At 41.2% G+C, this 15,720-nt stretch overlaps 3 protein-coding genes across 6 annotated transcripts in view; 2 read left to right on the top strand and 1 right to left on the bottom strand.

The window, feature by feature from the left end:
* LOC108148642 overlaps positions 1-2,627 on the top strand; it is a 31,771-nt gene extending 29,144 nt beyond the window's left edge. Inside the window, exon 3 of the mRNA XM_017275766.1 lies at positions 1,086-2,627. Within this exon, the coding sequence (XP_017131255.1) occupies positions 1,086-2,080 (995 nt within the window). The 3' untranslated portion in view covers positions 2,081-2,627. The remainder of the gene's footprint in view (positions 1-1,085) is intronic.
* LOC108148641 (DNA-binding protein Ets97D) lies at positions 2,411-4,496 on the bottom strand. The gene is made up of 5 exons (XM_017275764.2): positions 4,340-4,496; positions 4,150-4,264; positions 4,020-4,089; positions 3,247-3,961; positions 2,411-3,188 (listed from the first exon to the last, which is right to left on the bottom strand). The coding sequence occupies exons 1-5, from the start codon at positions 4,401-4,403 to the stop codon at positions 2,758-2,760; spliced, it is 1,395 nt and encodes a 464-aa protein (XP_017131253.1). The 5' UTR covers positions 4,404-4,496; the 3' UTR covers positions 2,411-2,757.
* A 3,476-nt stretch (positions 4,497-7,972) lies between these two features.
* LOC108148725 (aminopeptidase N) overlaps positions 7,973-15,720 on the top strand; it is a 31,077-nt gene continuing 23,329 nt past the window's right edge. For 3 of the 4 annotated variants that reach the window (XM_017275903.2, XM_017275901.2, XM_017275902.2), the window contains exon 1: positions 7,973-8,702. The gene's annotated coding sequence lies outside the window, so the exon portion shown is untranslated. The remainder of the gene's footprint in view (positions 8,703-15,720) is intronic. The other variant, XM_017275899.2, reaches the window with a different exon arrangement.

Below are 15,720 nucleotides of genomic sequence, written 5' to 3'. Positions count from 1 at the left end.
GCGATGTTATTGTTTTCTTTGGGAATCAAAAAGTGCTGGCCCAAGATAAATGGGGCAGGGGTTCCTGCAGATAAGGCCAACTTCTGGCCTGTTTGGCAGTCTCACTGCGTCGTCGTCGTCTGTTGACAACTGGCGGCAACTCCACAAGCTTTTGATCTTGACGAAGTTTTAGCCGTCGTCGCCGCCGGCAAAGCCTGTACTGTATTCCATTGGACCATGTTGAACTTTCCCAGTTTTGTCGTCTTCCTAGAATATGTATCTCTGTCCGTTACTGTTTGCCCAACGCTTTTCGAGGCGGACATGGCGGACAAGGCGGACAAGGGGGCGGTGGCGATATGCTAATGTTGTTTGGATTTGGGCAGCCAAAAGTCAAACACTGTTTGTAGGCTTTACCTTGAATTCGTAGGGAAACAAGCAACACAAAAGCCTCATAGCCACAGCTATGATGTTACCATACGTACAGAGATGATTGAGGTATGTGATGTGTTTAGGGCGGACAGCATTTGACATCATAGTTAGAGTTCAATTGCTCAGGGTTCCCTAGGGACTTGCATAAATTTGAGTTAATATAAGTGAAGTAAAGAGTGCACATATGGGTTATTAGTCAGAAATGGTTTGAAGACCCTTTTCTTATATTTGTTTGTTCTGAAATATTTAATAGGTATTACATTTCATAGACTTTTTTAATGAACCATTAAAAGTTCTTGCCTTTTAGATTCAAATCAATATGTAAAATCAATATATATAAGATCATACTGCATTTTAAATAAGGGTCCGAAGGCACAAGCACCCTATGCTATTTATATTTCCTTGCTTATGTTTTCCTAATCCAACAATATTTATATATTCCTTTTTAAAACTTAAAAATGTTTGTTTAGTGTACTTTGGGAGTCACCCTCCCGAAAAGTCTGGGAATGATTTAATTCGTGGGGGCATTAGCGTGAACAATTGTCTGTGGGAGTGCTGCAACTTGTGTGCTCCTATGCAAATGAGGGGACAATTATGCTGATGAGCGCTAATTGAGGGAGCCAGAATGACCCACAGAGTGACTAACCCAATTCCGTTTCCATCTTCTCCACTTGCAGGCTGTCCGCTGACGACGAGTTCCCACTGCCTGCGCTGCAACAAGGCGGGCTGCATCAAGTGTCCGATGTACCTGGTGACAGACACGAGGCAGTGCGTCGACCAGTGCCCAGCCGGCTACTTGGATCAGTGGTCGGCCCATACGGAGTTCATGGGCCGGGTGTGTGTGCCCACCGGCTACTCTGGACCACTGATGGCCGCTCTGGCGGGACTTCTTGGTGGCTTCCTGGTTTGCCTATCCCTTCTGGCCGTGGCCGTGATGTTGGTCAAGAGGAAACGGCGGCGAAAGTCCGTGAAACAGAAGCTCATCAACGAGAACACAATGGATCGGGCGGATTTCATGAGGCAGCTGAACGAGATGCGTCCGAATGCGGAGTATTTCCTGGCCATGCTCAACGATACGCGGCGCCAGATCCGGAAGCTCTATTTGTCGGGCGAAGTGGCGGCAGCCAACTCGTACAGGCCCATTGTGCGGGACCTGGCCAAGCTGCTCATCCTGCTGAACAGGCCCATCGAGCTGATTCCCGCCCCACCGCCGGATTGGTCCAGGCTGTATGCCTGGTCGGAGCAGGCCCTGGAGCGGTATAAGCCTCAGGTGGGCCAGCTCATCGACTTCTTCCAGGCCTCGCACGGGCACAGTGCTGGCCACCACGAGGTGCTCTACGCTGCCCCGGCCAAGAAGAAGCAGCAGCAGCAGCAGGCCAGCATCTTCCGGCAACAGGTCACGCCTACGGCGACGCCTCAGGGAGTGGGCGAACTGATGGCCGGCGACCGGAGCAGCAGTGCATCGGCGCAGCAGAAACTGCACCTGTTCGGTTCGCTGATCAGCCTGCACGAGTTCGAGGAGCCACGGGCCTCGGATCCCTTTGGCAGCAGCTTCAACACGCTGAAGAGCGGCAATCTCATCTCTGATCTCAACGCCAGCTCGCTGTGGCTGGAGGACGAGTTCTATAAGCTGGGCTTTCGACCGCAGGACGAAATCACCACGGAGCTGTAACCGTATTATACATCATCAATCTCACACTCATCCTCACAACTTAATGTAAAGAAGTATTATCCCGGCTGGCGGCGCTAGCCGTTCAAGTCTAGTGCCAGTTCAGCTGGGGGAAAGGAGCATTTGCGTGCACATTCCGCCAGGCCATCATCATTATCATCATCTTTGACTCCATCGACAAGCTAACTGGGAGGTAATTTAGCCCGAGCCGCTAAATGCCCATGCTTGGAGCTTAGTTAGATCAGTTAAGCAAGCAAACTAGTCACGTAAAATCACAAACAAAACCATCAACACACAACGATGCCGTGAAGACGGAGCAAATGCAAATGGAAATCGCGTGGAAATGAATTTAGTTTTATGGATTTTACAAAAATCGCAACAATCATGTAACGAACAATATTCAATATACACACTATAGAGATACTATTCAGATAATAATAAAGATGTTTAGCTGTAGAAGAGCGATACTTATAGCTATAGCTTACGTAGACCGAGATTATAAAGCTTAGTAAATACGAAATGGATAATAAAATCGTGTGTCTTAAGAGTATAAAATGTGTAAAGTGTGTAACAATTTGTATTATTAACCAGGCGCCGTCATCCGACAAAGTCAGCCAACGCTAAGGCTCCTCGTACTTCCAGAGTATGTCGGGTTCCACCTTGAGCTGCAGCACGCCATGTCATGTGTCTTTTTTGCTGGTCTCCAAGGGCGACACACGTTCAGGAACTACCTTCCGTTCGTTGACCAGCCGGGAGAGCTCTTTGGCATCGTAGCCAATCAACAGCTTCAAGTCGCAGTCGAATTTGTATGCGAACCGCTTGCCGGACACCTTGGAGATCATATCCCCATCGTAGTAGTAGCGGAGCGCCCTCGATAGCTTTTCGTAGTTCATGGCGGGTTTGTTTTTCTTCTCGCCCCAGAGGCGAGCCACTCGGTCCGGATCGCTGAGCTTGAATTCTCCGTCGGTGCCCACCCACTCGATGATGTCCGTGTGCTCGCAGTCCGTGAGTATTTCGAGTAGGAACTGCCACAGCTGGACTTGTCCATTGTTGCCGGAACCAATGGCGGTGTAATTTGTGGGGCACAAAGATGTTGGAGAACTTTCAATGGCTGGAAAGGCATATATACTATAAGATTAGGCACTTTGACTGGTTTCTGTGTTACTCACAATCGGAACCCTTGACTGTTTGGTAGGATTTCCGCATAATCCTCTGCTCTAAGGAAAGGGAGCCCGTAGTGGCCGAAATGGCAGAGGCTGCCATGATCCTGGGTTGCTTGGGTTTCCTCAGCTCCTCCGCCTGCTTGTGCACCACGGACACAAAGTTGCACTCCTTGAGCAGCTGCAGGTGCGTCCAGAAGACGTTGCCCGGATCACGGGGCAACTTCCGGCTGAATTCCTCGTGCGTCATGGCGCAGAGTTCCTGACCGTTGATCTGCCAGTCGCTCATGCTGATGCCACGTAGCTCGAACTGTTTGATGGCCCATTCCAGCCAGTGGGTTACGTGGGCTTGCGTCCATTCGATGGCCGCCTCGGGAATCTTCAGACGCGCCTGTTCCCGCTTGAACTTGCTGTCTAGGACCCAGTTCAAGACTGGCTTGACGTCCTTGCTGGATTCTACGGACTCCTCTTCGGAGTCTTCTTTGAGCTTCCGTTTGATGGGCGTTTTGATGGGACTTTCGCTGGACGAGCTCTTCTGACTGGCGGACTCGGGGGGCGAGAGTTGGGAAACCATATCCTCGGCCAAGGCAGCCAAGGCGGCCTCCGTGGGCTTGAGGACATCGGCAATGTTGATGCGTTTTCGAATGGTCGAGATCTGCACGTTGATTTGGACCAGACCTTCCCCTCTAACGCACTGATCCACGAGGTTCTTGTGCGATTCCAGCTGAAGGGTTAAGCGGGTGGGTTTAGAATCCATGGGGATCTGGAGTTTATTGACTCACCTCCTGTGCATCCTGCAGCCAAAAGGTGTAGTAATTCAGGCACACTCCTACTTTTTGCTCAACAAGTGTTCTGTTGGAGAAATGTAAAAATATGCAATTGCAACTTTTGGGCAGTCTTGAGCCGACTCACTTGAGCATACTGAGCGGTTCCCGGATGTCCATGTGCACGATGATAATGTCGTCCAGCTCTGCCTCCGTTTCCACATCTATGCTATCCTCGAACATGTCGCTGGCGATCACCTCCTCTGTAAATTGTTTACAATTTAAAATCGGAGTTACAACAGGTGCGTCCCAATTGGAAATCGGCATTTCCCACTCACCCAGGGTACCGCCAACACTCAAGCGACGTATCAGCTCGTCCGACAAGTCATTGCTGCTGTCCATCGTGATTACCAGTATTTACCTATTTAATGGTAAACTATTTACCAGGCGTGATTTGTTGTGCCGATAGGCCTTGGATTAGAGGTGGACAAACATCGGTAATATCGATGTTTGCCATGGGCTTCATCGATCTTTTTAGACATGTGCCGATAGGAAGTGATACCGTATTTGGCTGAAGTAGAAATACCAAAAATACTAATATGCCCTCGACCAGGGCTCCGCACTCGAGTTTCTATACTGCCACTAAGTTTTTGGTTTTCAAAATTTGGCGGTTATTTTACATATAATGAGATTATAGCTAACAACAATTTGGTCCTTTACATTTGTATGATATGACATTGAAACTGAGAGCAAACATAACATAATTATTAAACAAAAGAAAAGTTTTCGTTGATTACAATCTGGAAGATAATTTTAATTCTATAATATTTATGCAACAAAGATTATTAAAACGCAAAAATAATTGAATCCACAAAAAACGATCTTTTAGAAACTAAAAAAAAATAATTATTCTGAATTATAAATACATGTTAAATCATACGTGTTCTGCTTTTAAGCTTTTGCAAATAAACACTAAAATCGTAATTTTATAATTGTTTTTTCATTGAAATAGATTTTACTTTATTTGTATAACTGTTAACTACTCAGAACTAATATTTGTTATGGCTTTTTGGTATTTTTAATGATTGTTCTGAGTATAAACAAAAGTATCAAGAATTGTAGCGAAATGGCAATTAATGTTTTGAGACTAACGACCTATAAAAATGAGCAATCTTCTGGGGAAAAAAAATATGCTCGCCCCACATTTGATTTCCTAAAAAAGCTATCGAAATTAATTGAGAAATTCGCAACAATAAGTGGATCTCTTAAGTTGCCCACTTGTGGGTGAGTGGCTGACTCTTCACATGAGATATTTTCGCCACTTTCTTTCAATTCGAGGACTCAGTTGCGAGACACAATTGGCTATGTTTGTGTGGCGGCATTGAGGAAGTGCTGTGTGGAGTGGCAAGTGGCAAAGTGCTCCTCATCTTGGGCTAATGCTGATTAAACGCCCCGTAACACGATCAGTGGGTCAAAACGGTGGGACAAAGAATGCCAATTGTGTTATCTTCGTGGGAGGACAGAGGACAGCCTCAAGTGCACAGCGCACTTGTTAACACAAGCGATTTTCCATGTTCCGCGATAAAGTCAAAGTCGGCTCCCGGCCGAGAGAAAAAAGTACGGAGTTGAGAGCATTACCTCATTGTTGACTCAGTTGGCGTTGATGATCGATGTTTGCTTGCTAAATATGTGGATGACACTGGTGGACTAGAAGTGATTCAATATCTTTCAGGAAAGTTCTAGCACATCATCCACTCGCAACCTTGCAACTCCGTTTTCCCTTTCCGTTTAGTGTCCAAAACCTAAAAGCTAATAGACTAGAGTACGGGTATATTTGTTTGACGACAAAACTAGCTTTGTTTGTTTGCTTTCCAAGCTGTTGACTAATATTAGCCAGCTGGTCAAATTCAGGCGCTTCAGGTCAGTCTTTGTGGTCTTTCCAGCAATTGAAGTTGAGTCATTGCCAATGTCATTTCTGCTATTTACGATATTAATAGAAATGAAAAATTAACTTTCTCTCTGTGTCTCCTTATCCCAAAACCTTTATTACTCATTGTATGCTAATAAGGGTTAATCTCATAACACGTTAAGTATACGCCGCATTGACCTTCTCGGAGATAGAAATCTAGGCAGACCAAAAAATTGCCTAGGTCATGACATCCAGCTGCAGTGGGGATATAAACAGATACTCAAGCCCATATGGCTACCAACAATGACAACGTGGAAAACTCACATAAAACCGATACCATAAAACTATGCGCAGTCATTGTGGCGCCTCCGGATACCAGAAATTCCTATATAGTCGGCTGCCAAGAACTGCCGAAAAGAACGTGGGTAGAAAACAACCCCTTGGGCTTTTGCCACAGGATTACTTGTCCGCCGAGCGTTCAACTCTACGGGAATTGCGTCACTGGATGGCGAGAATTAAATCAATAGGGACAACTCCCACGCGGAGCGGTAAACTGGAGCAGCAGACCCCGGGACTTGGAGAATTTGCATTTCAGTGGCCCATACAGAATGGCTAGTATTTGGGTCGTCGAAGGACTGCTTGCTGCAAGGACATTTCAAAGGCAGGCGAGCATACCTCATAGTGCTTTACTTTTCCGTTTCAGCCTTTTTATTTTGTTTTTTAATTAATTGGCTTTTGAATGAGCTATGGAGCTTTTTCGGGCTACACCTTGAAACCTTCGGCCGAATTATGGCCAGGATATGAACTCGTTTGTGACCCACTTTTTATTGTTTTTTCGAACAAGTCTGAATTATTTATTAGCCAGTTGAGGGTAGCGCAGTCACGTTATTGATGAACCGTTTAAGTGGATGGCCAAGGAACAGGACGTACATAGATATTGTTTTTTGTCACCTTTTGACTATTTCCGTAATTATAAATTTACCACTCGGTGGCCTGAGTCATTTTTTGGTTTCGGACTTTATATCATTAATATTCTGCGACCGTGTCACCATTGGTCAAATGTTTAGATGATTTGCGTACGATTACTGAGAGACTGAGTCACTATCATCCCCAAAGAGAGATTATCTCATTCTAGTTCTTTTTATTCACATTTTATTAAATGTCATTGAAATTTTTTTCTGAAAATCAAAAAAAAAATTAAATAAATTTAAAAGTTTTCAAATTAAAAAAAAAAATCTTTTTCTGTCAAACCTTAACCGGCACTGTTTTATCTTACATGTCCTGAATGTTATGTAAAATCTGAATCAGAAAATATTTTTTTTTTTTTTTTTTTTTTATGATAATTCTTTAAAAAGTGCAATTATTTATTCAGTTGGAACCATTCCATCTACCGACTGATATTGTTATCTTGAATGGCGCTCTCTACTTGACACCCACAGCAACCATACGCAACATGTTTGAAGCCAGCAGCTGATTTACCACAAGTATAAGTTGCACTCAAAAAAATGTTCCTAATTTCGCTCATAATATAAAAAAGGTAAAGAACGCAAAAATGTAGGGGAACATCATATTAAAAGAGAAAATCCAAAATATATAAAAAGTAACAAGTAAAAAGATACAAACAAGTTTTAAAAATTAGAAAATAATTTATTTAGCAATTACTGTGACAATTACATATTAATAATAATATATAGCTAATAGGCTTAGAAGATTTTTTATTTTTGAATTTTTATTAAAATATACATAGAGTTGTGGTACAGAAATCACAAAGTTTTGAATAATTTATAGAGCCTGCTCAAAGTATAAAATCAAAATATTGTGTATAGTATACTTCTAGACACCTTTTTTTAAGACTTAAAAAACTTGTAATTTCTGTGGCACCTCCCATAAAATATATATTCAATGTCCAACATTTCTTAAAAGGGAAATGCCTAAAAATTGTTTTAAGTGCGTTTTTCGTTGCCGACATTTGTTGGATGCCGAACTCATGCAAGTTCGCAGGCGACTAGCTTGGTGGTTAATTCGAATCTTTTTCAATATTGAACGACAGTCTTTCGGCGCATTGAAACGCGACTGTTTCGTCTGTTCGAGGCGCGCATGAAGCCGAAATATTAAAGTTAATAGTAAAGGGTCGACCGCTCGCGAGTTTTGTTTTTGGCCAAATGCGATTGCTATAACGCTTATTTGTTTAAGTACGCAAGTTTTTTTGATATTTCTCTCAGCGTGCGTGTGCGTTTGTTTCGCGTTAGTTGCTACTGCTGAGTGGGCGGTATTTCGTGTGGGCGTTTTGTTTGCCATTTAGAATACAATTTCAGCGTTGGCTGAAAACTAGTTAGCTAGGCGTAAAAAAACTCACATGCTATGCTATTTAAAATACAACTTCTTTCATAGGCAAAACAGCCAACAAAAGACCGGCAAGCTAAATTTAAAATTTGTAACGAAAATAAAGTAAAAAACAACAAATATGCATGCGTGACATTGCCCCTGGCGGCCAAACAACAAAAGCAAACAAAATCTAGGCGGTTTCCATCGATTTGCATTCGTTTTCCCTTCCCTCTAATCAAAATCAAAAGCACACACGCACTCACAAATACACGCTATCAACAATCAAAGTGTAACGGGCGTTGTAAAGTTTCGTAAAACCCAAATCGAAAAAAAATTAATATTAAAATTTGTTGTTTCATTTCGGAAAACAGCTTTAAAAATCACAAAAAAAAAAAAAAACATACACGCCAACAAACAAGAAAACCGTTTAAAATTGGTGCACCAGACAAGTGGAAAAATCACATGAGGTGAGTTTGGCAATCGTTTGAATTGATTTTTGATGGTGGGGATGCCGAATTGACCCATTGCATCCGCCCGGGCAATTATTGATTTTGCTGGCGAGTGTCCTTCGGCCCCGATTGCAATGCCGGTTCCGAGTGCTTCGCAGCAGCTGAAATTCCCAAGGACGCTGCCTGCTGCAGTGTTTGAACTTTTCACCTCCCGAAGCCACCAACACACCCACACTTTTGTCCCTCCCCCCAAACAGCTGGAAAAATCTCTCTCTTTGGCTGCGCCGGCATTATTTTCCGCTTTTCCGTGTTGCAACAGCTCTTGTTTTCAATTTCAATGCAACGCCGAACAAGTGGCAGCCACCTCTCTTAGCCGGCGCTTTAAATTGGGCACGTGGGTGGTTCTGGTGGTGTCACGGGCGGTGTGGGTGTCCAGACCTGCACCACCATTGAGTACAAGTGCTGTTTCTGAGCCCACAGAGTACTACTCGATTGGCTTTTCGGTGAGGGTCCATTTGTACATAGAAATGAAAATTTTCTCATTTTTGTTCCATGATAAAAGAAAAACTGTTAAAATGTTTATAATAATGCTGTCCAAGCCTCAAATGAGTTTTAAACAATACCCATAATTTTATTTTAAGATGGCACAAACATATATACTAAAGTGACCAATAAGAAAGTGATGTAAACAAAATATCATAAAATTTGACATCGAACTGAAAACGAGCAATGGGTTAAAACAGTATAAATTTGTGAAAATCATTGAAATTTTCTTGACTTCTCATACAAAATGCTTTGGGCAAGTGGGTCGCCTACATTTCGCGGCTTATACCACTGCAAGTAGGCTTCAACAAGCTATATTTACCATATTTAAGCCCACTCGATAAATTTGCCTTTTTAAATTTTGTGCTGTTTTTTTCGCTGCACATTTCACATTAATTAAGTTTCAATGGTGCCCAATCAGGCGGCAATCAAGTACAGTGGGCACTTTGAGGCAAGATCGCACTGGTGGTGGGTAGTTGTATCAGTTATAGTGAGTTTACACCCGTTTTAATTTAACACTAGAGCGATTTTGTCGGCCTTTCAATCAGATTTCAGCCAACTTAAGCATATGCGAGGCTGTCATTAGATAGAAGTCCTGCGATAAGCACTTACAATGTTGGGGAGTGCGCCAAAAATAAAATAGATATATGTATATGTATATAAAAGGGGCTCGTTGTATCCGGCCCATTGTAATGCCTGAGTCGAGCGGTTCCCTTATCTGTTTATTTGATTTTTATTTGGGAATGAGCTCACCGGCGGCTGCAGATTTTGTTTTGCACTCAGGTAGTGCTGGTGCTGCCTAAAAAGATCAAGTTCCCTTCTGGGATTACTGAATCCACCCTCCAAAATGTTGGTTTCCCCTTTTAGCGGCATCGATTTCATATTTCATATATTTCCCCCTTTTTGGCGCGTGTTTTCAATTTATTTTAGTGAAATTGCTCTTCGATAGTGTCTTTTGCTTGGGTAAAATAAATGTATGCTTTTTAACCCCTTCTTGATTGTTATTGTTTGATTTAATTTTTTCCCGCTCTTCTATGGCTGCATTTCAAACGGTGTTATTTGCATAATTGCATTTGCCGTACATATAGGGTATCCTACCTCTTTCCACTCTAATTTCAGGCCATATTTTCACCCATGTATACCACCCATGGAGTTTTAGTTGATTGCAGCGTTTTGTGGTTTCCCGTTGGTTTTCATTCGATTTTCCCCCCTGCTGGATTCGGCTTACCTTTTTGTGGTTTCGCACCTTGTTGGGATTTAAGGGAAGTGAAAGGAGAGGACGGAAAAGTATGATTTATTTTTTGAAATTTTTAAACAAAAAAATTATCACCATACATGGTCCTAAATTGTAAGGCTTCTTAAATATATTTCTAAAAGAGCTGATCTTTAGAAGAACTTTTCGTTTCTTTAACTTAACATATTATTTGCTCTATATAGAGTCAGTTTACCTAAAACATATGGTGAATTAAATATGTTGTTTCAGTTCACTATCAGTGTGCTCTTTTAACGCAATATTTAGTGGTCTCTCTTGCTGGTTGATAGGCTTTTTTATTGCACAATTCACGCGTAATGTTTGTTTTTTGTCTAGGTTCAGGCCCCTCGGAAAATGGTTGCTAGTTTCATGAGTCATTTGATAAGAACAAATGATAATTGTGGCGCTGCTTGCTACAAAAATAACAACAATTAACCGAGGCAGCACCAATTTTTATGCTCATTATAATGGAAAAGCGAGAGCACAACAAAACGGAGAGCTGAAAAGAAAATAGAACTATTTCAAGTGCAAATTGAGGCGAAACATTCCTCGCCCACCTCATTTGGCTTTTTGGTGGGCGGTGGGTGGTGTTGGGTGGTGGATGTGGTGAAATTTCCCGAGCGGCTCGACATTTTTTACTCTCACTCTCGCCCTCTCTCCCTGGCCTTTATTCAAGAATTATTCATACACGAGTCTATGGTATATGCAGTATCAAACAATCACGCAACAACAAAAGCAGCTGCTGTAGAAAACGTATAAAAATTTAAAAATTTTTGTTGCCACCTTCAAGGTTACCGAATATCGTTAAAATGCTTGTCGTCGGTACGAAGAACCAGAAAGCTGAAAGCATTTGTTTGCCATTAACCTATACGTGTATAGATCAGCTCCCTCTATATATTCATATATACACATCCGACTACAGTCTTTCCAAGAGCATAAAATTGAATACTAAATAGGTGAATGCGGGAATTTCATTCATTCACGCTCCTCACATGATTGATAAGGCATGCGGCCTGATAAACTTTCTGCCTAATTATCTTTGACTTTGGTCGAGCGTTATGAATATTAATAGACCGGTGACGTCAGCAAGTGCATTTGACAGATGACAAAACAGAAGATCAAATGCAAACGAAAGGTCAGTCAACTGAATGAAGATGAATGGGGCTCTGAATGGAAAGGGCCCAAGCTAAAAATATGTATGCACTCAACCAGAAAATGTTATATTTGTTTAATACGCCATACATGGTTTGATTTTCTAGACAATTTTACATAAATTATCTAGACTTCTTTTACTTCAATTTAGAAACTTACTCCTAGATTTTCTAAAAAATTTGCAAGGAACCCATCAGTAGACAATGAATTGTATACAAAACCGCTTAAAAACTTTAATTTATAAAACTAATTATATTACAAGTATATGTTATACGTACAACCTCAATAATTTATTTTAGGCCTGGTACATTTATAAAATTATAAAATCATCACTGTTTTCAAGGTTCACCATATGAAAGAGTAGACATAGCAAAAGTTACAAAAATATTCACATAATCAAAAATGAAGCGGCAGTTTTCTCATTACCACCGAAAATCTGACAACTCGCGCTGTCACAAACATTTGACATTTTCATTTGACATAGTCGGCGGGCAAACCAAAATAGCAACAACCACCTGCAGCCCACAGCGCGTAACTAATTTGACACACCAAACACGAGGGGCAGGGAATGGGGAATGGGTGATGTAGACTTCCCCGAAAACTGCACCGTGTTACGGCCTTTCGGCCAAAAACTTCATCAACTGAGGGGTCAAAAGCTCAAAGACCAACATGCAATGGCGTTAAATTTTTATGCGTGCTATGGAATTATGACAGAGGGTTTTTTTAGGTGGGAGGTTGCGTTGCAATTGTGGGAGTGTTTCTTTATTGCTCGGTCACGCAATGCAGATGGAAAAGTCCACAGTTTTTCGCCCGAAGATAGTAGGCCAGAATTCGCTGTCTTTTGTGGTAAAATTCCAGGAAGAGGAGTTGAATTTACACAGGCATGACATCAACTTTGCGGTGGGGCCTTATCTGTACTGGGAGTTCGCCATTTTTCAGATTGTATGCTCTTAAGTTTATCACGCAAATTAAATATTTTTGTAATCTCGTATAATTGTTTAAGTGGAGATAGTGTAAAGATATCACTAAGGGATAGTGATCTCAGAGTAAGCTAACAAAGTGACAATGGGTGTAAATTTAAAATATAAACAGTAATCAAGAAAACTATCTTAAGTGATATTAATTTATTGATAAACGTTTACTTTAAATGAAAACCTGATCTTAAGGGCGGTGATTGAATAAGCAATCAATGTAAATTTTCAAAGATATTCTTGTCTATTTCAATAAATTTTAAAAACTATTGTAGCAAATAAAAAATTTAGTGTTTTCAATAGCTTGGCTGTTACTAGAAATATAAAGAGACTTTTTTAAAACTGGTCTTTTGGATAAAATAGTATATAAAGAGACTTTTTTATAAACTGGTCCCTTATCAAGCAATTGGGAAGATCTAATGACAAATATAGTAAAATTTTTAGAGGTTTGTAATGAATATACTGACTTTTTTCCGTGTGCCATCCAATTCCAATTTCAATTTGATTCCCAATATCGAAATCGAGTCCAACTCATTCCAATTCCAATTCCGAGACTTGCAGACCGAAAGCCCCAATAACCTTGAAACAATACTAGGCCCACTGCCCGGCTTACGTCACTTGTCTCCACAAATAGAGGCCAAAAAAAACAAACGGGTAATGTCCGGCTGCGCTGCGAAACATTAATCGACCACCGTCTCACCGCGCAAGTGACAACAATGAATGTCACCGAGACTTTTGGCGGCAGCTCCTCAGTTCAATGAACACGAAATTGGAGCTCACGCTTCATTAGGACAATGGTGCGCCGATATAGCGAAAAACACCACGACAAAAGTGAAATAAAATAGATATGGAAACAAATTCGGATGATTTACTGTTCCTTCGATAGTGCCAATGGCAGGTTGCTCGGCCAGTGGCCACTCATCAGATCACCTATAAAAATAGACAACTAAAATAAACGTAAAAGCGGAAAAAGTCGAAGAAAACTAAGACAACACATGAAAAGGGGGGAATCAAATAAATAATTCTGAACAAATAAACGGACATCGAATTAGAATCCGCATTCTAAGGCCAACATGTGGAAAACTGGGGGGAAGGTAACACCTCTGCCAAATCAAGAAAAGTGCTAAATATGTTTATTGGCTAATCGAGTAACCAAAAATGTGCAAATGTTTGTTCAATTAAAATACCATTTCGCATAGTTTCGGTTATACAAATTGGGATGCTTAGTAGATTCTGGCAGTCGAGTTTCTCTATACCCTGGAATAATGTTTTTAAATGTTCTTTTTGCAAAGAATGTTTCCGTTTGGCCATTTATTTATTACACAATTTTGGTTCTTCAAAGAAATTTAAAATATATTATATTGGATTTATTTGATTAAACCACAAAAACACTCACACAATTGCACATAAATATTAAAAAAATTGTCGACAGAATATCGTTTTCGTTTAGGTCTTTGTGCCAAATGGCAAAACGGAACAGCTAATTTTCATTAATTATATTGTTAACCTTCGGAAGAACCTTTAGTCCATTTATTTAGTTTTCGAAAGCCCAATTTTTTTAGACAATTTTGGTTCACGAGTAATTGCGTTAAACTATTTGAGATGTAATAGTACTTACATATGTTAAGCATACGTCGCGTATGCCACCAAGGCTTATTAGAGATTTGGCGCCAAGTATTGGCACTATCAAGTTGCTACTTCTTAGTTTTGTTTTTGCTATTTTTTCACTCACAAAATATGATTGATCTGCCTGTGGAAGTATTTTTGACGTTACCGCTTCGAGATGAATATGGATGCTGGCGCTGACCCAGTTTCGTTATTTACTTTCAATAATATCTATGAATATATTCGCCTGACAAAAGAGAACCGAAAATAAATTCTGGACCATTGTTGTTGCTACCTCTGAGCTGTGAGTAAATTACTTATTTATATTATTCCGGCAAAAGCACCAGCGAAAAGTGACAACGATGACGTCGTCGTCGGCTTCGGAACAAAACTGAATACAAAAACAAACAGAAACTGGTGCTATTAATTCGCCATATCCCCTTGGGTTTCTGTACTGTTTGGCTTGTGGTCTCACTTAATTGGTTTTTTAGTTTGCCCAAAGCTGAACCTAATGATCCGTCATCTGTGTCTACGTATACGTAATATAGCAAGTGCGCTGCATTGCCATTGCCCCCGCAATTTGTGGGCGTCTGTAACGCTCTGTAATAATAATACTGACAGAATGGTTATTTCGTACGCCATAAAGATAGATAAATTATTAAGTGCTCATGCCTGACATGAGTAATAATTTGCAATGCTAATTCGCGATTGTTAACCTGCCATGGAGAGAATTGACAGAAGCCTAAATTTATACGTTGGTTGTCGTGGAAGAGTTAAACCATTTATGAATACGAATGTTTATGCCCAAATTAATGTCGAAGACTCGCAGCCGAATTCTGAGAAACTATTAAGTAATTAAAGAAATGACTTCTTGAGTTGTGACAAGTGTGAAGTCGGCAATTTTCCAAAATTTGTGCAGATTTGGCTGTCGCATTTTTAGCCCCAGGGTCAATGTTACACTTGTAACCGCAACAGCAGACCCCCAAAACCCTTGTCATTGTCACACGACAGACGGGGACGAGCCAAAGAATAACTGACAATTACATAATTACCAACTTGTGTTGGCAATTAACTCCGACACTCCAACTCTTGATTGATGACACCCGGCGAGAATTAAGAATGCTGCGTGTCCTTTGCGTTCAATATTTACACTCGTTAAGCAATAAAAGTATTGAACATCAATTGATCCAATTTCCAAATGCCATTGTAAGGGTTGTCGAAGGCTGTTCACACAGATTTAACCCAATAAATGTCGATTTAAAATGCATAATGTGGCCGCTAATTGTTACAACAAACCACAAAAGCCCGTGCGAATGGGTTGGGCGTAAGTTTGGGTTTGGGCGTTCGGGAAGTGCGGGTCATCCCGGGTTCAATGATTATTAATCAAACGCCAGTTTAATTATGCGACTTGTTAGAGACGCACAGACAGTCGAGTCTCATGTAATCACTCAGGGTCCCCGGTTTTCCCTCTGCGGTCTGCATCTTCAATTAAAATTCGTTCCGCTGTTGATAA

Source organism: Drosophila elegans, unplaced genomic scaffold (assembly GCF_018152505.1).
Source record: "Drosophila elegans isolate 14027-0461.03 unplaced genomic scaffold, ASM1815250v1 contig_476, whole genome shotgun sequence".
NCBI classification, from domain to species: domain Eukaryota; kingdom Metazoa; phylum Arthropoda; class Insecta; order Diptera; family Drosophilidae; genus Drosophila; species Drosophila elegans.
The sequence above is the reverse complement of the archived record's forward strand: the minus strand, read 5'-3'. Positions and strand labels throughout refer to the sequence as shown.